At 43.0% G+C, this 27,875-nt stretch overlaps 1 protein-coding gene across 2 annotated transcripts; it reads right to left on the bottom strand.

Moving 5' to 3' along the window:
- Window positions 1–57: 57 nt before the first annotated feature.
- On the bottom strand, window positions 58–27,865 carry LOC135898736 (transcription elongation factor B polypeptide 3-like). Of its 2 annotated transcripts, XM_065427862.1 has the most exons (14): window positions 27,718–27,865; window positions 27,127–27,183; window positions 26,723–26,815; window positions 26,119–26,175; window positions 25,435–25,743; window positions 22,882–23,349; window positions 16,378–16,498; window positions 16,175–16,264; window positions 14,029–14,082; window positions 12,977–13,074; window positions 9,339–9,440; window positions 6,880–6,958; window positions 3,182–3,403; window positions 58–881 (listed from the first exon to the last, which is right to left on the bottom strand). In XM_065427862.1, exons 1-14 carry the CDS (start codon window positions 27,784–27,786, stop codon window positions 817–819), a joined length of 1,884 nt encoding a protein of 627 aa, XP_065283934.1. In that variant the 5' UTR covers window positions 27,787–27,865; the 3' UTR covers window positions 58–816. The 2 variants fall into 2 exon arrangements, with proteins under 2 accessions (XP_065283934.1, XP_065283935.1); XM_065427863.1 differs by lacking the exon at window positions 26,119–26,175 and having other exon boundaries at window positions 27,718–27,864.
- Between the last annotated feature and the right edge of the window lie 10 nt (window positions 27,866–27,875).

The raw sequence follows: 27,875 nt of genomic DNA, 5'->3' as shown, positions 1-27,875 counted from the left end.
TTTCATGTAGTCTGCCTCCTTGAAAAATAAACCAGCGGGGAAAAAAGGGACAAAGGGCACAGACACATTCTAGTTTATTTCATGCATCCTTCTCAGCATACCAGGCACATCAACATATATCATACATGCACACAGACATATATACACACCAGAAGAGCTGTGTGTGAAAAGGGTTCTCTAAAGAAATGAACACTCCATCTTTCTGGAAGCTTTGCAAAGTTCTCGTAAAGGTAAAGAACCACAGGAAGGTGATGACGATAAAAGAATCGTAAATGAATGTTTTATCCAAAAAAAAAATTCACAATTTAGCCTTGTAAAAGGCAGCACAATTCGTCGTTTAGTGCACAAGGTGCAGGTGTTGGGCTTATTTACATCGCATTAAAGTTGGCCATATTGAAACGCACATGCAATCTACCGCCCTCTTTTTCAAGAATCGGCACAATTTCGTAATGCTTCATGGCTCTAAATAATAAAAGCTACTACACTCACAGGGAAAAAAGTAATAACAAAAGCTTAAAGTGCTCCATTGCTGCACTCTGAGCGACACTGATGGCAGCAAATGTATGCACAACACAGAGAATAAGGTCTTCCAGAGCTATTCCAGATGTGTGCAGTGCACACTTCATTAGAGGTTTTAGTGTGTGGATGCTATGTCCTTTAAATAACTTTTCTTTTTTTTACAGGCATTCCTTTCCATAAGGTTGGTGATAAGATAAGACCAACGTCGTCCTGCTTTGAATGTGTGTTCATCATCAGCTGCAGTGACATCAGGTCTCTCTCTGGTTCTGTACAGGGTAGATGATGTGTGAGGTATCACTACCTCTTGAAACGCTGCTTCATAAACTTGAGGGTCTTCTGCATTAATGGTGCGTGCTTTGGTTCTGAAAGGCAAAGAAATAAAAGGGGGGGAAGCAAAAAGCTAGAATTGTTTCATACGAACATTTACATAAATCACTTTGACATTTTCCCAATCTGTCTGGTTAGTGGCAGACCAAGTCTGCCATGAACCCTAAATCCTGCATAACTTGTGGAAATGGGTTCTCTTGTCTCTGGGAGGGACAGGCATGGTTTGCACAAAAAAGCAGCTCTGGCACGGTGGCCATGTCTGTCATATTGCCGATGGGGTGTTGTTTCCCAGAGATCAAGCTTAGCAAATGGCCACCATCACGTATGTGAGCTTGGGTATGAGGTGCGAAAAGGTATCTTGATCTCCACAAACTTTGACAGTGGAATTAAATGCTTGGCAGAACAATGTGGTACGTATTGCCACCACAGACTTATGCAGAAGGTGCACAGTATGAATCGGCACACAATCCAACGTAAAGTAGCCGCATCAACAACCACGGCCAATAAGTTTGCAAAAGGTTGCAAAAGTTGGAGCAACTATGTTTCAGAGGTGCTGTACACTGCATTGGAAGCCGCATTGTACCATGTGTCTCATGCCTGACTTAAGTGCACACAGATGCCAATGCCACGAAGCACTGACCATAAGGTCTTAGAACAGCACCACTCATTGGAATGCAGAAGCCATGGACAAGGGGTTGGAGTCATTATATTCATGTCGCAAACTGAGGTGTCGCAGCGGAGCACCAAAATAAGAGGATCAGCGTAGCAGGCTTCTAGAACAGCAAAGCATGTGCTTTGCTTGTGCAATGATCATGCTCCGCCGAACTTTATTTTTGTTGTCTTTTGCAGCCGGCACCAAGGTGCCAGCCGACAGTGTCGACCTCAGCGTCCCTGCTTGGTGGCGTTGGTAGGCGCCAGAATGTGTTTTAGTTTTGTGGCCGCATCAGTTAGGGTGGTGACGGCACATAACATTGCTGTGTGAGCTGCTTGTATGTCATGCATTTTGACAGCACCTGCTTGGGGTGAGCCAGCTGTTTCTTAATGCTGGTGAATTACATTGCATGGTGAACTAATAACAGACTACATTTAAAACCTTTCTTTAAGAAAACTGGCCTAGTAAGCAAAATTAGCGCTACAGTGTGATATTTGTGACATCCCAAATGACCTTGTGGCTACAATTGGTTGGGCATGAAATTCAGGTATGAAACTTTGCCCTTGATTTTCTTTAACGAGTAATACAGTCCATTTCTGTTCCAAGGAGACGGACGGAACTGACTGAATTATCCGGCAGGTCGAATTAAACGAGATGCAGAAGAAGCACCAAAACACACTGCTGATTCATTTGGCAGTATTTGCCTGATTCTAACACACACCCCAATAAAAATGTGCGCCCACTTTCTATGGGACCAAAGTAGTAAACTAATGTATAAATAACATTAAAACTCTTAAACAAAGTAGTAGCCTAACGTGCATCTGAGTTTTTAGCAAGAAAAAGTGTTAAACAATGGGGGCCGGTTTCCCAAAATCAGCTTCATCAGACAATTTCTTAAAGTCAGCTTTGCCGCAATATGTTATGTGGCAAAGCACACAAACATTGCAAAGACGAGCAAAGACGATTTCGGTCTTGTACCCAATTGCACTGCACAGGCAACTTTTGGTTCAATTTTCTAATAAAAACAGCGCACATTAGAAGTGGGTAAATATCATAATCAAACATTGTGAGGTACTGTTATTGCTTGAAAATCTTTCTACAGTAGGCTTAAAAAAGGCGTTTTGGACGAGAGATGACATGTGTTCAATACATTCACTGTCACCTAAGCTCTGCTGAGACAGACGCTGCCACTAAAGGGGTCACTGTCAGGGACACCATTTGAGCCTGGCATGTGCGTGCTGACTGGACAAGTTTGAGTTATCTGGCGAAAGCCAATTTTAGGATCATAAAAACAAAAGTTTTGGCCCATATAAATGCATGGGCAGTGGCCAGGTCCTTCAACTGGGATTGGATTCATTTTTTGAAAAATTGAACTAACAGGAGTCAAATTAATGGAAGCTTATCGTATTCAAGCATCCTTTTCGTCAAAGAGATGCAAATAAAACTTTTTTTGCTAGATACCGTGATTTTATAAGAAGTTCCTAACGATGTGGTACACATGTAAATATGTACACAGAAATAAAGTTTTAAAAGCATGCTCTAACTACCTGAAGTGATTTATTGCTTCCATTCAGTGATGTTTAAATTAAGCTGTTCAACTTTCATATTGAAGCTTTGTACTGAGATCAGCTGCATGTATGTGTTGCCTCCAAGGGAGAAAACTACACTATCTGCAGTACTCACTCTTAGGTACTGCAGTCGAGGGTGGCCGACTGACGCTGGCACTGATGCTGGTACTGATGCTGGCACTGATGCTCGGGGAGGATGTGGGCCGAGACGACAAACGATCAGAAGGCCTGACTGGAACTGCTATCTGCACACCTGTGCCGTGTTTGGCCTGTTGCCTGGCAACATTACGGGGAGGCTTGGCCACCGTGTCGACATAAGCCAGCTTGGTCTGACGCACTACAAAGGCATAAAAGATACGATTAGCACGATGTCACTGCAGTTCGACAGGGTTATCCTGTCTTCTGTAGGATGGCTAATGCACAAATAAATAAATAAATAAATAAATAAATAAATAAATAAATAAATAAATAAAGAGAAACAGAAATGAAATTAAAATTTAGCTGCTGCAGAATTATGAAGAAAAGAAACATTGGTGATGATCAATTTCCCACTTTTTTAAGGCAGAAAGTCATTTGTTTAGCATTGCCAGGCCTACTTCAAGATAACTTAACATGTTTAGTTACTACTTGAAGCTCTTCTAAAGATATGAATTAACCACAGTGAAATCCTGTTTAACAGAAATGCTTAGACACTTTTTTGCAAATTTATCGCTTCGAAGCAATGAACTTGAAAACATAAAGCTTGTAAACTTGTGACCCAAAGAGGCATGCACACATACACGCACCCACAAAAAAGGTATTTAGGAGAGCAAACATTTCTTAACGCTTCGATCAACCATAGGACATTAGGTACAATCTGTTGCAAGGTTCTTTTGCTGGTGAACAATGTTAGGGCAGCAAGACCGTAGGCAGAGCTCATCTGCCTTTAGCTCATCTGAGAAAGTGGATGTCAAACTAGACAATAAAAAAAAGCAGAAATACCTTCATGATGATTTTGTTACTTTTACACATTTGCATCAGTGAAGAAGTGAAATGTAGGCTGTCATTACACTAAAAGTTAGATGCACGACAGTTGCACACAGTTCCACGTGCAAGATGTCACCACAACGATGCTGCTTGCATCTGTTAGCGGCATCTATTATATTTTTGGATAGATATACTGGATGCATAACGTATTTCAGGACAGCTGTGGAACATTACAGACATCAACATTGTCAATCCATCTATATCTAGGGCCATGCTATCTTCACCAACGCCTCTGTCAACTACCCAGCACACTTATGCTAGAGTATCAGCTTCCAGCCTGAAACAGGAGATAAATCCGTAAGCTGCCCTAGTTGCACTATACGCGGACCAGAGTGACTTGAAGATCACCATCCATTTGAATTTTGCCAATTATTATCTGAGACACCATTCAGGCAGTTGAGTTTCTCCAGCAGGTGGAGGCCATGATGAGCGCAAGCCCTGAAAGGCCAATTATGGCCAGTGCTGGGCAGCTTCAAGTGGCAAAGTCAACAGTCAAGCTTTCTGTGCACAATGTCATTACACGCCACTCCTAAATAACGAATTTGCTTGCTCCTACAGGGCCTGCAGGATCTAAGGGTGGCTGGCTATGAACATCTGTGGCCATGACACTCTCAATGTGGTGTCCTTAATTCGCAACACAGACCTGCTTCAATGCTATGCATAGGCAGCATCACATAGAGGGATACTAACAAGCAGCCACACAATGTTAAAAATTTGCTAGAAGTTGCTATTGTGGAAGTACAGCTTAACATTAACTTAACATGCAGCTGTTATTGACGCCAATTCAGTCAATAATTGACGTCAAAAACGGTTTCATTCAACACCCTTAGAAAAGAGCAGTAAAAGAAAGAATGTAAAAAATTTCAAATGCACATTTTAATTTCTGACTAGAATATGGTTGCTGTTGAAATTGTCATATGTCCTCAAATGGATTGTACAACCAGTATGTTAGTATGCTTCCACTACTACAGTCGGCTTCCGTTAATTAGATCCTGATGGGACCAAAAAATTGATTAAATTATTTGGTGGGTTAAAATTAAACAACATACAGAAAAAGAATGCCACAACACATTGCTGATTTACTTAGGAGCATTTGCCAGATTCTAACTTGCCCTCGAATCAAACGCGCACCCACCTTACATGCGTCCGAAGCACAAAAATAACATAGAAATGACATTAAAGCTCCTAATCAAAGTTGAAATCTAATGTGCACTCGTCCTTCTAGCAAGAAAAAAGGGGCAAGGGTCTAGTGCACAATGGTGGCCGGTTTTCTAAAGTCAGCTTCGCCGCATAGTTTTTAAAGTTGCTGCAATACCTTTGTGTCATGTGGCAAAGCACACAAATACCACAAAGGGAGCTTTTTGTTTCATGTCCACTTCCACCGTGCAGGCAACTTACCGCAAAATTTTCGTAAACAAACAAATAAAAAAGCTGTGCGTTAAAATTGGGTAAACACTATAACCAGATGTTGTGGGCTATGCTTACTGCTTGAAAATCCTCCTAGGACACGCCGAAAATAAGTGTTTTCAACAGGAGACAATATGTGTTCAATGCATTTGCTGCCCCACTCCACTGAGGCATATGCTGTCACTAAGGAGGCTGCTATTGAAGTCGCCATAGGGGTCAAGTGTGTGCATGCTGACTGGTCAAATTTGAATGATCCAACGAGGGCCAATTTTAGAATCGAAATAACAAAACCTTGGGCTTACAGAAATGCACGAGTTCCGGCTGAGATTTTCAGTCGAGATCGAAGTAACCAAAAATTTGCAGTTCCGGCCGAAAGGCGAAGCACCGATTGCGATAGCAAATTAGTAGATAGTTGTACGAAGTAAGGATAGTAGTTTTATCGGCCGTATAAACTTGTAAACATTCGCTTACCAACTAAATTAACAATGATAGAATGTGTAAGCGCGACACAATGAGGACGTCGAAAGAAACAGACACACAGAGACAGCGCTGTCTTTGTGTGTCTGCTTTTTGCTACGTCCTTGTTCAATCACGTTTACACATTCTACCATTGTTAATTTAGTTAGTAAACCACATCACAGACTGTTTTCAAGACACATAAGTGCCGGCAACGCATCCCTACGGTGTCCGCCAAAGGCATCTACTATGGTGTCTGCAATTCAAGGGGCCAATGCCATAGTAAATGCCGCAGTTGTCTCCGCTTTGTATGGAGCGGCGGGCGAGGATATCGAGGCACCGTAGCAGCCACCAAAGAACGACCACCCTCCCTTGCCTCACCCCCATGCCACAGAAGAGGGCACGCATCTGGCTGCGTTCCTCGCTCGTGCATGCGAGATTGAACCGCGTTCGCTAGCTCACCCTCACACGCTTTCACTCATACGGAACCTGACGGCGACGGCAGAAATGTGCCTGGAGTGTCTATATAGTTGCTATAGCAATAATAAATCGAACTAACTGATTAAAATTAACAAAAGTCTGCTGTATACCAGAACTCTGTCTCACCAGAGTGTCAAACAACAACAGATGCTGTCTGTTTCACTGGGTGCCACAGTGTCTGTGTTTCGTCCTTGGGGCACAACTAAAATTTTAATGAAAACACTCACAGGATGCAGCAAAAGGTGAAATTCGGATGGTTAGCTCCTTTGCCTTGAAAGAACAACAACGACAACAACAGCGAACAACATACAACGAAACTTTCAGCTACATGCAAATGTGTGTGACTCCCTCAAAGAGCATAACATAACGTTTAATGCAGTAAGGCATCTTCATTTGACCTCCAAGTTTATCTAGGCAAAGAAAATTGTTTCATGCATGAGTTACCTGGTGTAGCCTTGGCCATGGAAGCAGAGATTGTTGCGGTCAATGACTTGAATTTCTCTTCCCGTTCATCATACTTTTTCTGCAAAAGCACAAGTATGTGTGACAAGCGTTGAACCACTCGACAGGTAGGTGGCAGTGAAACTGCTTCACAGTGCAAACATATCTGTTGCGTTGAGTTTTCAAGCACAAAAATTAGAGAACTATTATCAAACCACTTTTGTGCTTGTATGCACGTCATGCCAGAGTTTGTGTGTTTAAGTTGGGAAGATGCTTTGTTTGTGTACGGCCGTGAACCACTTTCTATCGAAATAGAGAACGGCATTTTAGGTGAAAGGAGGCTATTTTAGAAATACTTTGCCACGAAAAGTACTTCAATGCGTTCAGAAGAAGCAGAGTTATTTGCAATGAAACACTGCTTCCACTGTACTCCCATTTCTTCTTCAATGCCTTGCACTGCAAAGGCTACAGCACAGTGGGGCATGCCCGCAATGCTTAGTCTTCTGAATTTCACTGTGGTGCACAGTTCAAATTTCACTTTGGATGTTAATGTAGACGCCACGACTTCTGCCTTTGGTGCCTATGACGTGCTAAACATAAGCCAAATGCGGTTGTTCTCAGTGAGCCGCAGTGCACTTAGCCAGTAGACTCGTGGTGGCACTCCGCAGCGGCCACGGTATCTACGCCATGTAGCTGACCGCAGCATGACGTCAGCTGTCGGCCAATAGCAGCCGTCTATAGGAATGACGAAATAGTGCGTACGATGACGAAATAGTACGTCTAGAAGAGAGTGAGGACAGGGCCTTTTGTTGAAAAGAGAGCGTTTCAGAGATAGGCGACTTTACAATCCGCTTGCAAGCTCCACGTACCGCGTACGACAGCAGGACTTGGCCGAGATGTTCCCAGCAGCGTATGTTACCTGCGGACTATGTTATTTCACCAAGCCCGAGGGGTGGTTCAGGGCCATCTTAATGCAGGTGCTCGGTGACTATGGCATTTTGCTGAGCATGAGGTCATAGGTTCCATTTCTAGCCAAGGTGGCCACACCTGCTGTCCTAGATTAGCTACAGTCAAGCCCACTTACAATGATCCCAATGAAAGCGAGCTTTAAGCTACTATGAACAGTTTATAAACACCCAGAAAGTATGGTAAGGAGTCTGAGAGAGCCGTCCAGTTACAATGACCCTGTATCCTGCTGAGTTCTGTTACAACAAATGGAATGAACCATGGTACAGCAAATTCTGCCACGCCTTGGTAAGCCGGGGGAAGGCAAATGACTGCACTTCCATCTTTAGCTGTATCTTTAACTTTTTTTTTTAGCTTTCCAACTCACAGATGCACCGACACTGTTGTTACATTGCACAAACAATTGCGGCTGCTCAGCACATAGCAATTTCCCAACGATATATAAACAGTTTGAAGGAGAGAGCAAGGGGCCACAATAAGCAAAGAAAATGAATGGAAATTTAAGAAGTGGTTAATGTTAGGCCATATAATGTTGAAGACACTCTCTTGAAATGGTCTGTGAGGACCAGCACTGAAAAGTCGCACCGATGGTCCTGTAATACTTGGCAAGTCAAGGATATTAGTGTTTCTTATGGTAGCCTGCAAAAAAAAAGAAGTGCTTTTGGAACGTTGGAATTTCCTTCTGCTCAAAGTCTACAAAGAAGTAATGCGAGGCATCAACTCAATATTGTAGACATAGATGGTAATTGCAGGCGTTGCTGGCTTTGGGCTAATATGGGAAGACTGTTGCAGCTGACTACGGCATTGATGTCTTTTCCTTTCCCTAGTGCAGGGTTGCAAACTGGAGGGTTTAACCCTGGTTAATCTTCCTGCCTTTCTCTCATTTGCATCTCTCTCTCTCTCTCTGAGAACATCCCAGATCAAGAAATTTTGTAGGTGTGTGACAACTTCTGCATATGAAGGGCTCCAATAACAATGGGTTCAACCAGGAAACTACTGATCCCACAAATGCGCCTCTAGTGGTTTTGATATTGGCTGCCTTAATCTTCCATATGCAATGAAGCTTGAAAAACACGTAGAGCACCATTATCGAGTTCATATTACTTATCCAGACCTCTGTCACCGATTTGTACCAATAAGTACAGTGCATGTGATTTTTTAGTTATAAAGCAGCCCCCTTCGGCGCCTTGTTCAGTTCTTTATTGTTAGATCTTAGGGCAAGTCAAATTATATTGAACTGCTGATATAAGGAACACATTTTGTACAACGAAGGTGTTTGGTGTAGCATCCGCGCTCGACTGTACATGTCAATGCCATATGGTCAAAATTATTCTGAATACCTTCACTACAGAATCTCTCATATGCAAGTGTTGCTTTAGATGATGAAAATCAATTATCAATGCTTACATTTTTAGCAGCCAAGGCATGCCATAAATCCATGGAGATAACACGGTGTCAAAACATATTTTGCTAACGCTGATGGCTAGGACTCTTACCAGGTACAACTCACGCCATGTCTCTCCTGCGTCCGGAGTACTGCTTTTGAATTCTCGAGTGCAGTGTGCCTGCCACAACTCGTCAGTGTCATCAAGGAGGTACTGGGAAATGAAAAAAATTAGAGGAATATAGTAAGGCAGAATAAAACATAAATCAATGCTTCACGAAAGATTCTGTGCCTTCATGAGACTGTGCATCAAGAAGGTAGCACAGTGGTTCTCAAACAGGAGCTTGCAGCACAGCTGGGTTCCAAAAGAGGTAACTGTAAGGAAGCTGTTCTTTTATCGCTGGTTGAAGTGAGGCCAATCAAACCAAATGCGCCTAATATGCATTCTTATAACATTCAAAGCCTACAACCCCATTTCCCCCTAAAAAGGCTTGCTAAAGTGTGTAATTTTATAATGAGAGAATTTAACATGATATTTACAGCAAGTCTGAAATGGACAATTTTAAAATCTCACAAAAAGCCACCAGAAAAAAAAAAAAGAGAGAAAGGTGAATTCACCCCACAAAACCCAAACACCATTCCACAAAACGAAAAATTAGAACTTGGTCACCTTTATTTCTGGCGATGGAGAGTACACACACACCAAGAAAACAATGAAATGTTATTTGAGTTGAAATTATTTAGTACAGTAATTAATTACTGATTGGTTTTCAGAGCTACCCACAACCCAAGCATCCCTTCTGCACGTAAAAAATTCTACTATGGGCTTTGCATTAACTTTCCTATGCTTAAATCATCATTTTAATGTATCAAACTGAGTGCCAAAAAATTTATATGTTGGCCATTCGGGGGTTAAGAACTGTCTATAGTACATGTTCACACAGCCATGACACCATCTTATGTACTACGTTCATAGTCAGGTGCGTCACATCCATGTTCACAAGACGTGTTCTTTCTTACGTACCTTTTGATTGCATTTTCTTCTGCAAGAATTAATTCACTGATGTGGAGCACTGTCAACTGAAGGCTGCATGTCTTGCAAGTTAAGCATGGCTTGGCACAGATGTTTCACACGCAGTTGCAAAGCTCAGTTAGCAGCGGTTAGGAGGTAGCACAGCTTCCTAGAACCTAGTATTTTTCAATGTAGTTTCACATATTTCTGGAAGCAAGGCGTTAGTGACTTGCAGAAATTTATTTTCGATGAGAACCCTCTACATTACCTGTGTCCCATTTTGCGGCCTTTGGATAGGCTTGGCTACCTGGCTAACAGCTCTGCATACTAACTAGTGCCTGGCTCTCCAGTGATGAAGAATGTCAAGGCTTATTTCGGCAGGTATCAACATCATATATAGCTTTCATCATGGCTCTGCACAATGTGCTAATGTTGGTTAAAGCCTGTAACCCCTGATGAAGCAATGTTAGCTGAACATATGCATAGAAGCAGTTCACATAAAGCATGCGCTCAGCTGTCACTGTGAATGTTCGTGTGTGTTGCAAGAGGGTACAATTTCTCACATGAACCATTCACTGGGGCTATAAGAGAAGTGGTGCCGCAGTGTGCAAGAATAGCAAGAATGTTAGACTAGGAATACACAAGAATGCAAAAGTACAAAAATGTATGCTTTAAACAGGCAGATCCAAAGTAATAGTCTGACAGATCATTTATGCCGTTCAAAGAGTTATTCAAGGGCATCAACCTCGCTTCATTAGTGAGCAAGTTACAAATCTCTATGGTGCTTGGTGAGGACTGTATTTATATAAGATATGTGAGGATCAAAAGGAGCTGACCAGCTTTATGTTCACAGACCAGGACCATGAAGTGACATAAGTATGCATAATATAGGTGCACATATTTTGCGCTCTTAATGATTACCATATATCCTGCAGTTCAGAGAAACCAAAACTATGTTGCAAAGTAATGCTGTCAATTCTTGCACATACATAGATATCAGCAGTGCAGCAGTGTGTTGCATAAACAAATTCACTTAGCAGCATCCTTGAATAAAAGAAAAATGTGATAAAAGATATCTGCATGCAAGTGCTCCGGAGGCATTGGCAAATGAAATGAAGCTTGAAGGCATTTTGCATTTTTGTACTGTAAAAAAACTCACCACTGGAATGAATAAACAACCTTTAAAAGGCCCCTCACCAGGTCTAGCCATTTTGATCTGACAAGCGCAGAGCATACAATGCGCAATAACGATCGTGTTTGCAAAGAATTACATCGCTACGCGCCGTGGAAAGGTCTGAAATTTCAATCTGAACGCAGTTTTCCCTTTCTCTCGCAGCAACCATGCTTCAAGCTGGACGGTGACGTAGTCGCGTTCCTACGCCTACATAGTTGGGTCCGCAGTGTGACTTCACTCGTGGTGACATGCGACTTCGAGAATCATTCAAGGCAACATCTGTTATTTGTGTGACCTGTTGCTTGAATTGACGAATTGAAGTTTAGAAATATAATAAAACACATGAACTGAATGTCTGCGTGTTTTTTGTTTTACTTCGCACCGAAGCAAAATAGACATACTTCCGCCTCGTTCGTTTGTTTCTACGGTTGTGCAGTCATCTGTGCAGGTACCGAAACTACGCCATTTTCTACTGTGTTCCAGAGCATGCGTGATCATGCTCTGCGATCCGCTTGTGCTGCCTCAGTATTCGTGTAGCACTGAATTTTAGCGCAAGTCATGTGTCCTTGTGCAGAGCACGCAAAATTGTGTGCTGCGCGAAACGAGACATCCCAACAGCTCGCGAACATGCCATCAGCAAAAAAGGGCAAAAAAAAAAAATGAGGAGAAAAAGAAAAATGAAGGTGGGGCCCGTGACGTAGGCGTCCCACGATCCTCCAGGTCCGGTATGGGAGAACGGAGGGAAGGAATTTCGCTTGGGGAGGCTAGACGGGGCGAGTGGAGAGAGTGTCTCGCTATGCAGTGAAGTTCGCCTAGTGAAATCATGGGTTCGCGGCACTGAACTATTTATATCTCGGCTATTAATGAGTGGATTTGAAAAATTTTTGTGGCAGAACACTCCCTAGAGGACCTGTAACAACTTCCAGCGTATAACCAAAATTTGCTATGCGGCCTGGTGAGGGGCCCTTCAAGTAAAGCTTCTGAACAGATCATTAAAAATTTCTTACGTACGATTATAATTTATAGATTGCAAACCTTCATGTCCATCATTAGAAAAACCAGGTGTTGACACTCGGAGATTCAGGCAGTTTGCTGAAAGACAACAAATCTGTGCACTGTTTCACACAGCTTTCTGCAATGCATTTAAGTTTAATGTACAAATATATATGGTGTAATGCCACTGACACTGTCAATCAATATACATTCTATATGCCTTTCAGCACCTTTATAACCACATCAGTGACGAATGTGTATTTGGAAAAGAACAGATTCTTCCTTTGAATCTGTGTTGCCACAAGCTATTGCATTTCGGAAACATTACTATGAACTTTTTTTCTAGCACTTACAGCCTCATTTCTTACCCTAGAAGTGTGTAGTAGTGCCTTTTTTTTTTGTCATTAGCGACTTCTCCATGTTCTTGTTCATGCTTTATTGTAATCATTTAATTGTTCCACATTAATAAATGCTCCAAGAGGAGTCTGTCATGTACTTCAAAATAATACATAAAATGTTTGCAAAGAACTCTGGTTTAGCAAAAGCAGCATACATTGTGATCAGAACTTACAGGGTTGTAGTCTTCGAGAGTGTACAGCTGTTTGGGGGTACACCTCTCTAAAACAGGCTTGAGAATGTCATATGGAACTCCTCCTGTGTATGCCATGCCTGGAATATGAGGGAGAGGAAAGGGGGGTAGGGGGACGTTAACAACAACACTAAGATATGCTTGAGGACTTGTTACCCACGCAAGAAACAAATGAGTAACTCTGAGCAAATATTTGAAGTTTGAATACAAACTGAATAGTCTTTGCTATCCCATTCGTGTTCAGTGTGAGTATTCACTACTGAATGTTGTTGAATATCCATTTCACGCCTAATGTAACGGATAACAATACTTATTGGAGTCTACAGGAAAGAAGACAATGTTGTTGAATATCCATTTCACGCCTAACGTAACAGATAACAATACTTATTGGAGTCTACAGGAAAGAAGACAGACGCAAGTGACCTACGTGGACACACCTGCGGCAGGAGAACAGTGGTTGCTGCATGGAGGTACCAGTTGCTGATAAAGCGCCTGGAGCACGGCTAAACTTATGCTCAATAAATTCCAGTCATTCAATAAGAATGCCTTGCCTTTAGGCAGCTCATGAACTTGTTTTCCTAATTTAGACATAAATCTATAATTTGCACTACTTCATCATGCTTGCATCCCTTTAAAACAATGTGAGTGTTGTATAGTACAATTACCCTTTGCTCCTTCAACGAACACAGTACTCTTTGTGCATCAAGTCATGCGCTGTTCCTGCGTTTCATTACTACCGCTGTGATGATGTTGGATACGATTACCTTTCTCACTCACAAGCTCCTCAGTTGAGCGGAAGTTCAGTTCTGAATGGCATATATATATACCAAATAATGTAAATAAGCCTTTTTCCTTTTGCCAAATGGACTCCACATAATTTTTTCCCACTTTGTTTAGAAATGAGAAAATATTTAGTATTTGATTCAATATTCGATGGATGTTCTTAAGCATTCGTATTCAATTCAATTAGGAAATTTCACAATTCAAACACCCCTACAAGTGAGTGAATAAAAAGCTCACACTTTTATTCTTACCTTCGACGTTTTCTATAAGCACCTTGATGCAAGCTTCATGCAGAGTGGGAACCTCTACAAGATAGAAAAGAAGAGAACATGTGAATGACATTCTGTTTGAGGTCCTGTCATTGCTAGCACAATGTAAAAAAGCACATAATGCCACATACTCAGTTTTTACCAACAAGATTTACCTGTGAAGTTTTTACATGATCTGTTCATGGATGCATTTCAGAGTATTTCGAAGACAAGAATGGAAATACATCACATTGATCTTAATTAATGAGCATTATGTGCAAAAAAAGTTTGTTGAGAGCATGATGCATCTTTGTAGCAGAGCTGCCTCTACCCTGAGAAGGGGTAAAACTGCTTGATGACCTTGCATGCTTGAAGATTATGACTGAATGCTTTATGGTGTTTAAATGGACAATAAAGAGAATTATGATAATAAGAGGCTAATAAGAAGCCAAAAAAGATCGAAAAGTTAGTGCGAAGCAGCCTAGGAGTTCACACAACAGGTTACCATGACATAATGGATTTTGTTTGACCCTGTCTGCCCGAGCCTAGCTAATTTTTCATTGGTAAAGATTGACCACGTTGTATTATAATAGAGTCTAAAATGGTGCTTAGCAATCTCAAGAACTTTTGCTAGGCCCAGATATGAAAAAATACCTTGAAATTTGTGACATCTCACTGAAGTACTGATCCCGAGTCTCTGGAGCAAAATTCAAAAAATGAAACCTTGACCTTCATTTTCTATTCTCATTATCAACCTAATACCATGGAATTAATGAAAATAGCAAATTTTGAGGGATACTTTAGCACTCTAAACTGACTGGGTGTTCCTCTTAAGTGTCTCAAAACAATGCAGGTGCTATGAGAGATGCCACAGCTCAGGACTACGAGTTGACCCTGGCCACCTGGGTATTTCTTTAATGTGTATCCAACGCATGGCAAGGGTGTTTTTGTATTTTTCCCCCGCAGAAATGCAGCAGCTAGAACAATAAGTTGAAACCGAGACCTAGTATTCAGCAGCAGAACACAACGGCCATCACTGAGTCACCATAGCAGCTCTACACTAGGATAAATTTTAACGTAGTCACAATTGTAAAGAGTAACTAAAATGATTTCTTGAAACTGTTGACACTTGAATTAGGAACAAAAAAACAAACTGTGAAGAAAATAAAAAAAACATCTTACATTCACATCACGCTAACCTTCAGAAAGGAGCACATCTTCACATTTAAAGGTAAGAACCGTGCTGTTATATTAAAGGACTCTTCATTAAGCCCCATTGAAAATCAGGGGCACCCAGAGGACATTCTACCACAGGAAATTTTAAAAAGGGTTCAGTAGTAGCTGAGAGAGAAGCAAGGAAATCTTGTAAAGCAGTGGTGAGAAGTGGGGAGCTGCACTTCCACTGCTGAGGCTCTTTCCTGTTGCCTTAACCAGTGTCTACAAGCCACATTCAACTCTCATAATGACCCCCATTTTCTTCTTTCGTTTTTCATTCTTTCTTTTCCTGCAAAGTGGTGCATTTCTAAAGGTGTTTCTGTGCATTCTGTGTTTCGCGGATATTTCCAACATGTTTCCATTGCTGCTGACTATTGCTGCACTTCAGGCAGCATGCACATGACACGGAAGCACTGTGCTTGTGGCCTCATCTTGCTCGCCACCCAAGTGGCTCCTTCAAGGAGAAGAGGGTGCAGGCTTTCTTTTAATTTTTCAACTGTTTCCACACTGTACAATGGCAAGATAATTTGCAGGTGCAATCGTCACCACACGGTCTACACACCATGTACAACACACCTGAACAGCCATTGGTGCCAGTTGTGCTGAATTTGGTGCCTTGGTGATATTCTGCCTGGCAGCATTAACTGATATAAAAATAACAGAGGCAATTTTATACGCAACAGCAATGCCCTACATTATATCATAGTGTATAAACACAATACTGGTGAGCAATTTCGAGGTACAGATGGAAAAAAAAAAAAAAAAAACAGGATTGGCATGAAGTGCACCCAAAGACTGTCATTTGCTCTAGAATAAGCTCAACCAAAAGTGGCCATTGTTCCAGGCATGCTTTCATTTTCGCTGTAATGCAGCTTAAATGAGACATACAACTATGGAGATGCAACTGCAAAGTCTATAAACAATCTTTACCCACCAGGCAGAAAGCAATTGCGTCGCCCGGAGTAGACTTGAGTTCTGTCCTTTCGTGAAGATGTGAAGATGATGGCTTCCTCATTCGTTAAGCCTGAATGAACAGAAGGAGCATAGATTGTACATCCCAAAACACAAATGACGCTGCTACTCGAGTGCACCCAAGGCATTGGAGAAAGAAACAAAATGAAGGAAAGGTCTTCTTACTTTTTTTTGGTGGTTTTGATGGCGGTTCATCAAATAATCTGTGGGGCAGAGGTTTGTACACAGGCTGGATCTCTGGCAGCATTGATGACACTTCATCCCTGTCTAAGGGAGCCAAGTCAGGCTGTAAAGGCATAAGAAATGTCAAATAACTAACTGTCCCATCAACAATCAAAATCAAGAAGAAACAACAAAAGTAGGAAATGTCAGGTAACTAATACCTGTACCACACTGGCATAAAAAACATTAACTTCCTTAAGCATAATTCTAAATACATGGGAACGGAGAAATAATTTTTCTTAGCAACCGCTGCACCAAGTGTAGCAAATATGTTGCATTTAAAAGAAAAAGCTAAATTCCAGTGACTATAGGAACCGTATATTTTATTTAGGCCTTCAACTCTTAAAGACTCACTTCTCAAAAATTGCAAAATATAAAAAAACAAAGCTTTCAATTTCACAACTCTCACTCAGCAAAAAGAACCAATATCAAAATTCTATACACTGCTCCTAACAATATGACTAAAGCAGACAAAATTGATGTATTATATACCCCTCCGAAATACACCACTAATTTACGAGTAGGACTTTTTCGAAATCCTGGTAAACACTGTAGCCATTTCATGTAAGCTATAAATTTATACATCAAATTCGTTAGATGCTCTAATGTTAGATGCATTAACAAATGCAGTTTATGGAACTGCAATATGTGGATTTGGTGTGGAGTTGCCAACTCGTAAACTTCATGTTGCTATGTTACCAACTTTCAGGAGGTTTTGTAAAGATTTTCAGGCCCTAAATCAGGATTTTACTTTTTGCGGTTATTACAATTTAACTTGCTCTTCCAAATTCAACAAATTTCATTCAAATCAGCCAAGTTGTTTTCTCATATAAGCATTTCTGCCTCTTACACGTATTTGAATAGATGGCATTGTAGTTAGCCCTGAGCTTAAAGGTTCCCCTTAAAGGTCAACTGCAACACCAGCCACATACATTGCTGCAAAAAAGTGAAGTTGCCTTACTATAAGGCTGCTTTATTCTTACTGCTGTTGCTTTTTACCTTCGCAGGTGTCTTTGACTGATTTAGACTTTCCCATCCAAAGCGCAAGGCACCTTCAAAATTTTGCATTTTAACTTGAGAATTGCTTTTTGATGGCATTGCTTTGTGCATGCTGAGGAGGGGGAGGTTGAGACTACAGGACACTTATTCTTTGTATTGTTCATCTTATTATAATAAACTCAAGTTGATAGTCAGCACCATGTGGTGTACCTTGCTTTTTCGAGTCGTCTTTAGTTGCACCACTGCATCCATGGACATACGCTAACTTGTGCACAATTTTCCATTCATATGTAAAGGGCTAGTTTCAGACAGTGTAGTTAAAGAACAACCTCCATTCAAGCTTTTATGTTTCAAGTATGAGTGAATGCATTGCGAGAATCTCCCCAAAATAGATGTTTTTGATACTGCAACTGGAAAAAATGCCACCATTACCAATCACCGGGAATGATACAGAATCCAGAATGCTGAGAATGTACTCAAATCTACACCAAAACGAGACTGTCAAGACTAGATAAAAAAAAAAGAAGGGGGGAGGGAGGAAGATGCGGGCGGGTTTATGCTTACAGATGCATGGTATGTTCACTAGATGATGACTGTAAGTGAGATGTGTAATTAGAATGATGTGAAAGATGATGGTAATGAGAACCAATTAATGAAGACCTATAAGACTGCTGCTCTGAGTACATCCTAAATGCCAGGATCACACTTTAGATTAGAAATGTTTTAGAGCGCAGCTCTTTGGCGTCCGTTCCTGGGTTTCGCGTCGGCGTTGTCGTCGGCCTCGTAACCAGCTCCGCCCCCCTTTCATCCCCCCAGCGCTAGCAGCGACCGACTGATACCGCTGGATGCCGCTGACGCCGCTAGAGAGTCAAGATAACGTGACTGCATAGAACACCATCGCCGCCATGCAGAAAGAGGAGGAAAGGGTCCCCCCCCCCCTGGTTCTTAGCGCTGCGGAAGCGAGGGTATCATATTGTTTGTGTCGGCATCGGCGGCGTTGTCCCTGAAACCAACTCCGCAGCTGGGGTTGACTCACTATCGGCGTCAGCGGCATCAGTCAGTCGCTGCTATCTCTTCCCTCCTCCCTTTATCGTGTTGTCCGCTTGCTGCACGCGCTTCTGCCCCCATCGTTTGCCGCTGGGTGTACACGCCGCCCCCCTCCCACCCCTTCCTGCGAGTCTCCGGTTGTCAAAGCGCCGGCTCGAACTTTGAAGTTGGCGAACTGTGCGCCGCAAAGTTGCCCAACGGCTTGCTGGTAGTAGCTGCCTACTTCGCCCCTACCGCACTCACGAAAGACGTCGTGCACTTCCTGCAACTCGCATTAACCGTCCATCGATCCACACCGATGTTAGTAGTGGGGGACTTTAATGTTGACATAAAGACAAACAGCAATTTCCTAACACTTATGCGGGAGAACATCCCGTTCCTCTCGCTCGTAACGCGTCCCACGGCTGTGACAACCTCGCGAGGCACTTGTATAGATCTCGTCTTTGAGAATCAAGCATTGGTGTACCAAGTCGAACATATATCAGTCTATTTCTCCGACCACAAAGCTTCCTTCATGACTGTCAAGAACTGTTAGTGGAGTCTTTGTTAAAGGAATACGTGTGAAAAATAAAAAAAAAAATTCTGTGATAGCGCATACATGTGTTGCTCGATTTCTTTGCCTCAATCTATCGAAAAGGTGAAACAGCTTATTTGCTGCGCTCAAATTTCGCATTAGGAAGTAACGTAATCGTCGGTAATTTTTTTATTGACTAGCTGGCATTTTATGGCAAATCTAGCTGTTTCCTTGAGCACATAGACTCGGACTGCAACGATTTGGAGCATATTTGAGATCAGAGCCAGAGGAAGCTAGCCCAAGTCTTAGACATTTGGCTGTGCAGGGTACTGCAGAGCGAATGCTCCAGCAGTTCCCATTGGCAGACACAAGTGCCCAGCTAATGCCAACACATTGGGTTTCCTAGGCACACTTTTATGCAGTACACAAGTCAGAACTGGGAAAATTGCTTGAAGATGAGTAAGGCACACACATGCGAAACTGCTGCCTAATTGGCAGCAGAAGTCACCGTGCAATTGCAGAAGTTCTGGCAGGGGCACGACTAAGCTCTGTCAGATTTCGTTTGCACTCCCAGCACGAAGTTGAGAGTGCCTGTGGGTGCTCTGAATGAACCATACAAGTGTGTGTGCGAGTACTCAAATTAGATCAGCGGAATGTAAAACTTGAGTGCCTGAAAGCAACCGGTCATATGTATCATTAGATCTGACATTCTTGTTTACGGTGCCAAAAAGGGTACGAACTAACACAGAAAATGCAAGTGCAAAAATGCAAAACACTTGAGAAGGCAAGCGAGGGGGTGGGTTAAACTACCTTGCAGCATGCAACAACAGGCACTGTTTACATGTGGTGATGGCAGTGCAAGCCACACACTCAAAAATAGGGAAGCCCCCTCCTCCAATAACATATATACTAGGTACTTCTCCCCTCTTAGGACAGACGTTGAGCGGAATCCCCATCCAAAAATGTCACCGTATCACATGAGGCATGCAAATCTGTGTTGTTAAGCAGAAGACCTGAGGCACACTTCTGTGCGCAATTTGCTGTGAAAATAGCCATACCAACAACTGCACACCCAACAAGTTTCCGACAGGTTCCAAGAGATCCCAAAAGTCAGGGCAGCCAGCTTTCTGACATGCTGCGCAACATACTGTGTCGATATGAGGTTACGCAGTGAGGGATTAAAGGGACACTAAGAAAAAACACTAAATCAGTCCGAACTGATAAAAGTATACTTCTTCCAAACTCCATTTTCGCAAAGTTTGCAGTAATGTTTTCAATATTAAAAGAGAAAATAAAAGTCAAAGGTTCAATTTTTAATTTAGCACCAAATCCCCATCACTGGCATGCCAGTGCAATGTCAGAGATTTCTAACTATATGTTGTATTTGGGCTGTTATGGCTCAGTAAACGTTTTTTTAAAGGGTCCCTGAACCACTTTTTATCAAAGCCAAGAAATTCTTTTGAAGTTAAGATGGACTAGACTATTTCACAAATACTTTGCTGCAAAAAGTACTTCAATGCGTTCAGCAAAAGCATAGTTATTGGCAATCAAACATCCCATTCACAGTGCTTCCGCTCCTTCTTTAATGCCTTGCACTGCGAAGGCTAAGATGCAGCGGAGCACACCCCCAACGATACGCCTACTGAATGTCACTGTGGCACACAGTTCAAATTTGATTTTGGAGGTTCATGTAGACGGCACTACTTCCGATTTTGGCGCCTACGACGCGCCAGACGCAGTTGTCCTCAGCAAGCCGCAGTGTGCTCAGCCACTGGACTTGTCGCAGCACCCTGCAGCGGCCGCAGTATCCATGCTATGTAACAGACCACAGCTACATGCAAATGTAATGCGAATTCACAGTGTTTGCTCTGTGCATCACAGGGCTTGAGTGCATGCTTGCACTCATATGCTCCAGTTTGGCCGTGCTATGTATGGCCCGTTCCTATGCTATGGAAACCTGTTATATTACGAAATAAAGCGTTCAGGAAAGAGTGAGGAGCAGACTTCTGCTGAAAAGAGAGCATTTGAGAAAAAGGTGACTTTGCGCTCTGCTTGCAAGCTCCACACACCACGCACGACTGCAAAATTTAGCCGAGATGTTCACAGCAGCGCATGCTATCTGTGGACTATGTTTTTTCACCAAGCCGAAGGGACGGTTCAGGACCGCTTGAGACTTACTAAGTTTAGTCTTTGGCTTTTTTTAGAATGCAATGTAATCAATTGTTACGAATAAAAATTTAATTAGGCTTGAGCAGACGGCACCAACATTTACGGTGTCATGGCAAGCTGGCTCAGGAACTTTCAAGCTGATGTCTTCGCCCATCTTTCACTTTTGTGTCATCTTCTGTCTTACCAAGTCTGTTCTCAGGGCAAGATTAGCTTTTTCCGGTATTGTACAGAAGAGTAATTTACTAGCACAGTGCGAATTCTTTTTACGGCGAAGCTGTCAAGGGGAGTTTCGTAATGGTATTTTGCATGATGGTGAAGGCCGAGATGACACAGTCAATATCAAATGTATATGCAACGACTTATACTACAGACAACAACTTATATGTGCAAACCAGTAATTCATAATTTTTGTTTCTCATGTCGCATTATATCGACTCCATGGTGGAGGTTACCTAAGAGTTTGTACAGCTGGCAATGAAAGCTGATGCCGTGGTGCTGCAACGCAGTCCGTGTGGAAGCCATCACTGAGAACAGCCAGCCATGTCCACGCTCAAATGTGGCAGCAACTGCTGCGGCGTTTGAGCAAGGTCGCAAGCCAGCAAACAGACCTCCAGTACTTTGGAAGGGCGCAAGAACTCGCTTATACAGGTTCGCTGTCTTTGATTTACCTGTTGTTAGATTGACCTACATCCGTGAAGCATTTCATTTTTTAGTGTCTCTTTAACCCTTTCGCTGTCACGGACGTATCGGTACGTCTTCGCGCTTCCCCCCACAGTGTCATTGACGTACCGGTACGTTCTCTATGGTGCGTTCAAAATTTCGCGCAAAGCTGGCGCTCCTGGACTGGCCACGCCATCTGCTGACTCTTTCTACAAGTTCAGATTTTCGCCCCGACCTGTGTTCGTACATGACATTGTATTGAAAAGTACGGTGCGACTGCCACTCGCCCCTCTCTTTTTGCTGAGTGGCGCGGTGGCTCCGCGTTCGCTGGATCATGCGTCGCGTGCGTGTGGTTGTGGGTTCAAGGGTTGTTCTGCCATCTCTGCTGGTTTGAAGGTTTTTGTTTTTCTTCTGTTGGTGTGTCTGCTACGGCGCGCCAAGTTCAGGGGCATGCGCCGTTGCCTCTCCGAAGAGAGTGACTCGATTGCTGCTTTTGCTCTCTCACCGCACCCTCGCTTCCGACTTGCAGCAGTAAATGTAAAGCCCTCCGAACTTTGTTTTAGCCTTTTTCCATCTCCCTCTGTCTTCTTGATCACACATCGTCCCATTACTCTCCATGAAAGCGCATCCTCCCTGCGCGCGGTTACTTTTGCATAGCTGAGTGCGCGGGACCTTCGTCTGCTTATTGGAGCGGTGGCTCTTCCGATTCAGAATACGAGCCGAGCTCGGATTCGGACTCGGACAGAGTCTCATGCAAGGAAGAAGTGAGTTCCACATTATCAGATTCGAATGTTGAACGGATGTCATAGTCAGGCTGATGACGATGATGATGTTTACTAACAACAGCTGCAGAACACTGAAATGTGCATATTGCATTGACTATGTTATTTGTATACAAATCATAATCAAAAATAAATTGCTATGTTCCTTCCCTGTTATGCTCGTTCCCTGAAACCAAGCCGACACTGGGGGTGCATCACAGCCAGAAAGGTCCGACAGCGAAAGGGTTAAAGTGCAAGCAAGAATGAGGCAGCTGCCAGCCAGGAAGGGCAGCCCACCTTTCGTAGAGCCTCAGGCATGAGCTGCTCCTTTTTGTGTGTGTGTTTGCTGCTCCTGCTGCTGCTGCTGCTGCTGTGGCCACCGCTGCCACCGCTCTCACCATTTTTTGAGCGAGATGATTTGGCTCCTTTGGAAGAGTGTTCAGCTCCCCCGGAAGAGTGTTCGGTTCCCCTGGAAGAGTGTTCAGCTCCCCTGGAAGAGTGTTCGGTTCCTCTGGAAGAGTGTTGCTTGATTGCATCCTTCACAGGCTCAACTCTAGATGGCTGCTGCTTCTTGTTAGGGCTGATGGGCTGGGACTTTTTCTTGGGTTTGGGCAAGGTCACTGTATCGTTGAGGCCAAGACAAGCCTCAAAAGACGCAATCGAGCCATCTAGGCCCCCTTCACTGTGGCCAGCCTTCTTGAGGAGCTTCTTCATCTGTTTCTTGTCCACCTTTTCTTCCGGGCTCTTCTTTGGAGGTGGCTCGACCTGCATGCAGTACACAAAGTCATGCATCAATGCCAGAGCAAACACAGAACACTAACATTAAAACGAATTCAAAGCAGCCAAAAGGATCTGCTTGTCTTATCAGAAGTTTGTCTTAACAGAAGTCATAAAAGAAAATAAATTAATCATTCTAGGCACAGCAGAGTATTAGGAGTATAAAAATAAAAAGGCACCTGTATAAAAAGGATATTTATTGCACTTACATGATTGATTCAAAACATTGGTGCTTTTATTTGGGAGACAGTAATATTGTTGTGTGGCGCTTTGGAAGCCTGTGTGCTATCTCGAAACTCACATTTTACTTGCTAGCCCAAGAATCCCTAAAGGGGCCCTGAACCACTTTTTATCGAAGTGGAGGAAGGCATTTGAAGTGAAAGTAGGCTATTTGAGAAATACTTTGCCGCAAGAAGTACTTCAATGCATTCAGCAGCAGCAGAGTTATTGGCAATCAAACATCGTCTCCGCTGGGCTCCGGTTCCTTCTTCAATGCCTTGCACTGCAAAGGCTATGGAGCAGTGGGGCACGCCCACAATGCTCCGCCTTCTAAATGTAACCGTGGTGCAGTTAAGATTTTATTCTGGACGTTAACACAGACACTATGACTTCTGCCTGTTGTGCCTATGATGCGCTGAACATAAGCAAAACGCGGTTGTCCTCAGCGAGCTGCAGTGCGCTTAGCCAGTGGACTCGTGGAGGCACCCCATGGTGACCACGGTATCTACGCCATGTAGCCGACCGTAGCTTGATGTCCACTATCAGCCAATAGCAGCCATATAAGGGAATGATGAAATAGTGCGTCCAATGACGAAATAGTGTCTAGAAGAGAGAGGACAGGGCCTTCTGTTGAAAAGAGCATTTGAGAAAAAGGTGACTTCACAATCCGCTTGCGAGCTCCAAGCACCGCGCACGACAGCAAAACTTGGCTGAGATGTCTACAGCAGTGTATGTTATCCGCGGACTATGTTATTTCACCAAGCCCGAGGGGTGGTTCAGGGCCCCTCTAATTATCCTCACGTTGAAACAACCTTCCAAAGTATTAGGGCATTACTAGATGCATCAAATGTTGGCACCATTTGTTCTTGTGGCTTCCCATCAGTGCCCTAGTCATAGTTTTCTGCATAAGAAGACAACTCAAGGACCTTGTCGAAGATAAAATTTTCATGATGTTAGCCCTGCACATATTCACATTATCGTTGACACTGTCGCAGTTTATGTTCAAAGAAACATGATCTGCTTTTGCTGGAGTGACAGGTCGCACATAGGCATCTTGCTGAGCAGAGCAAGCATCAGTGATGACCACAAATGGACGGTTTGTGATCGGTGGATATTTTTTCCACGGAGTCTATGGAAAAACAACCAAGCAATGACACATTGTTTGGCATATCTGAAGATTCACCTTGACAGGGCTTTTCTTAACAGGAGTCTACTGTAATGCTAAAATACATGCCACTGTAGCACTACAAAGTAGAGTCTAATCACAATGAGCAACATTCCACAAGAAACAAAGTACATGTGATGTTCTTGTTCACAGTATTTCAGCTGGCATGAAAGGTAAATCCCTGTTTACAAGCTCCCAGAGAAAAGCATAAACATATTTCAAAAGATAGCTTCAGCATAGTGCAGATTAGCATTTCTATTTCATGCCTCTCGATACCATGATTTTATCACAGCAAAAATGCATAGTATGGTATTCAAGTTACTCAACAGCCATAAAGGATACATTTCTGTAAAGGACATGATTCGATTGTTACTACAGCACGGTCATCATCCCCGAGCACATTAAGGTGCACAAATATTACATGCCACTCATTCGAAAATACACTTTGTGTTGTTGCTGCTTAACAGCAATTGACTTTCACTCAATAATTGTGGTCGACTATATAAGCACATCTGACAATCTCCTTCTTTTTTCTGCACCTAACATGCATAATTTGTGTGTCATGGTTATGGTTCCTCTCTTGCAATAGATGTGACTTTGTCAGAGAGCAATGAAGATAACTTCTGATATCGACTGCGGTGCTGAAAGGCAAGCCTGTTCCTATGCTTTACGTGGAGAGCACCTCATACCTTTGGTGGTGGTGGTGTTGCTGCACGCTCTTCCCTGTGATGATGCCGTGATGAATTCTGATGGTGGTGGTCATGGTGATGTTTGCTGTATTGATGGCTGTCCCCATTCTGTTTATGCCGAGAGTGCGCCGGAACATTTTCAATGGGGCTAGATGTCTCGACTTCAATAGAGTACAGCTTTGATGTCCTGTGAGCCTTTGGTGGCGGGCCATCTTGCTTGCTATCATGGTGCCTCTTTGATGGCACTGCCGGGGCTGGCTGCTGCTGCTGCTGCTGCTCAGCGTATTCGGCCGTGCTGTCTGAGACTACCTGGAAGAAGGGAACAGGTCTTTGAGAACATTCCAAGCCAGCAGTATACAGGAAATCAGCTTCGGCGAAACGTTATTATGTACTGCAAGTGCAGCTAAAGCACTGTAGAGAATACGTTGAAGATGTGCAACATACAGGCACAAAGAAAACCTGCACATGCTGCAATCAATGCGAACAAGTGCAAAGCTTTTTTGTGCTGTAAAAGCATGGGGTCTGTCCTCTGCTAAAAATTGTTAAGTGGAAAGGCAAACTCGAAAGAATGTAAAATCTTGTTAAACAATGGGGTGCTTTAATGGGCCATTCAGAACACCTTAAAGAAAACAATTGCGTTGATATAAAGAAACTCAAGCATTATAATGTCAAGCAAGTGCTTACGACATTTTTCACAGGTTTCTTCAATGACGCACCACGTGCCACTTTAGAGTGTTGTACCTATTGGGCAAAAGCAAGGTATGACCATTTGCTTACCTCGACGTAATGCAGAAGTAAGCATTCTCCAAAGTAACTGTAAATGAGCTGTCCATTCACCAAAGGCTTGCATTTGGCACAAAGCATTGACCAAGTAATCTTAAGCATCAATGTGTCCCCAAAAGCAATGGCAAAGAATTTCATTAAAAAAATGAAATTTCATTTAGCCAATGCATCTGCTCTCAAATTGGTAGGCACAGTAGATGTTTTGCCATGTGACCACAACATAGACCACAAAAATTCCAAACTCAGTAGTCAAGTTGCACAGAAATCAAACTTTCACGCGACTTCTTTGCTTCAGAAACCTTTGCAGTCGGCTGTGCACTGCATGGCTGTTGCTGTGCGCAGAAAAGTCATGTTCGACTATTTTGACGTCCTAGTTAACTCAAGGTAATAGCACGACAGATGCATATGCGCGTTTCCCAGCACACAACAACGCTTGGCGTGTTATTATTTTTAATCTCATTCAATCAGGCTGCAACAACAAGTAAAATAAGTGTTCAATGTATACCTGTTTCCATGCACCAATGACAGCCCGGGCCAATTCTCCAATAACACCACTGCTTTTCTTCAAGTGGTTTACAGTTCGTCCAATGCCAGTTTCCTGTTCACAACGAAAAGTGAGAGCATACAAATTACTAAGAAAGTATGTGCAAGCTTATGTGAAGAAGCTGCAAAGGCATCTCACGCCGACATTTATGCACACAAAAGCACATGCGAACGAAACGGTGAATACACGATGCCCCGAAGCACATCAACGTACAGTTTACGAAGAAATAATTCAAACGTGTTTGCGAAGCGATCGTGTTGCGCGGCTCACTATGGATATGCACTCTCTTGTTCGGCAGGGTTCCCACGTTCCTGTTTACGACAGCACAAAATAAACATGAGAAAAATTTAACATATTTCACTCACTTGTAACAGCGTTAATGTCATGGGCACTTTTTGAAGTTTCCGAAGCGTTTCCAATACCTGCGCAAGAAAACAAAAGTTATTTTCCCCAGGATCCCCAGCACCACGTACAGCCACCAATCAAACAAACCGCGCATAACTTATTTGCCCCTAAGAGACCGATCTTACACAAAGAGGTCAGGCAGGGAAAAGCCAGCTGCGCACATTTAGCGCAACGCAAATTCAACGCAACCCACAGCGCGCAGACTGTCTCACTTGTTTCCACGTCGTTGTACGACGCGATATTAAGCAGTACGGTTTCGCTTGATCCCGCCACCGACCGGCGGCACGCTGGCAGGCTTCGAGAGGCCGACTCCTTTGCTTTCGCTTTCTTTCTTCTGTTGTCCCCCCACGACTTGGAGTAATGTACAAGCAAGCCGATAGCTGACGTCTCTTGTTTATTACCGCTAGAACTGCGGCGAAGGTTGCCTGTTGTGGACGCAGCTTAAACGTTTTTCCCCACAAAATTCTGCAGCTGAAGCACACCTTAAGCAACGCCTAGAGGCTTAGAAAACACAGAGTAAGACAAGCGGTACAAAATAAGCTGGAACTCGCCTTTTCATCGCTCTGATTTTTCTCTAGTCGTTTACCGTAGTGCAAGATTCTTTCCTTCCAGTCGGCCATCTTGCCAGCTGATGGAAAGTCGGGAAAGTTACCAGTGTTGCTAGCACTAACTACATATAGGGACAAACTTGACCTGAGAACGCCATTAT

The sequence above is a fragment of the Dermacentor albipictus genome, chromosome 3, assembly GCF_038994185.2.
Source record: "Dermacentor albipictus isolate Rhodes 1998 colony chromosome 3, USDA_Dalb.pri_finalv2, whole genome shotgun sequence".
NCBI classification, from domain to species: domain Eukaryota; kingdom Metazoa; phylum Arthropoda; class Arachnida; order Ixodida; family Ixodidae; genus Dermacentor; species Dermacentor albipictus.
The sequence above is the reverse complement of the archived record's forward strand: the minus strand, read 5'-3'. Positions and strand labels throughout refer to the sequence as shown.

Excerpts from the sequence above, each read along its gene's own strand:
- LOC135898736 (XM_065427862.1), bottom strand. The coding sequence starts at position 27,786 with ATGGCCGACTGGAAGGAAAGAATCTTGCACTACGGTAAACGACTAGAG. Across the intron at positions 26,816-27,126 it reads TGACATTAACGCTGTTACAA|GAAACTGGCATTGGACGAAC; the intron begins GTGAGTGAAATA and ends CGTTGTGAACAG. Across the intron at positions 16,499-22,881 it reads TGCCTGAGGCTCTACGAAAG|CCTGACTTGGCTCCCTTAGA; the intron begins GTGGGCTGCCCT and ends ATGCCTTTACAG.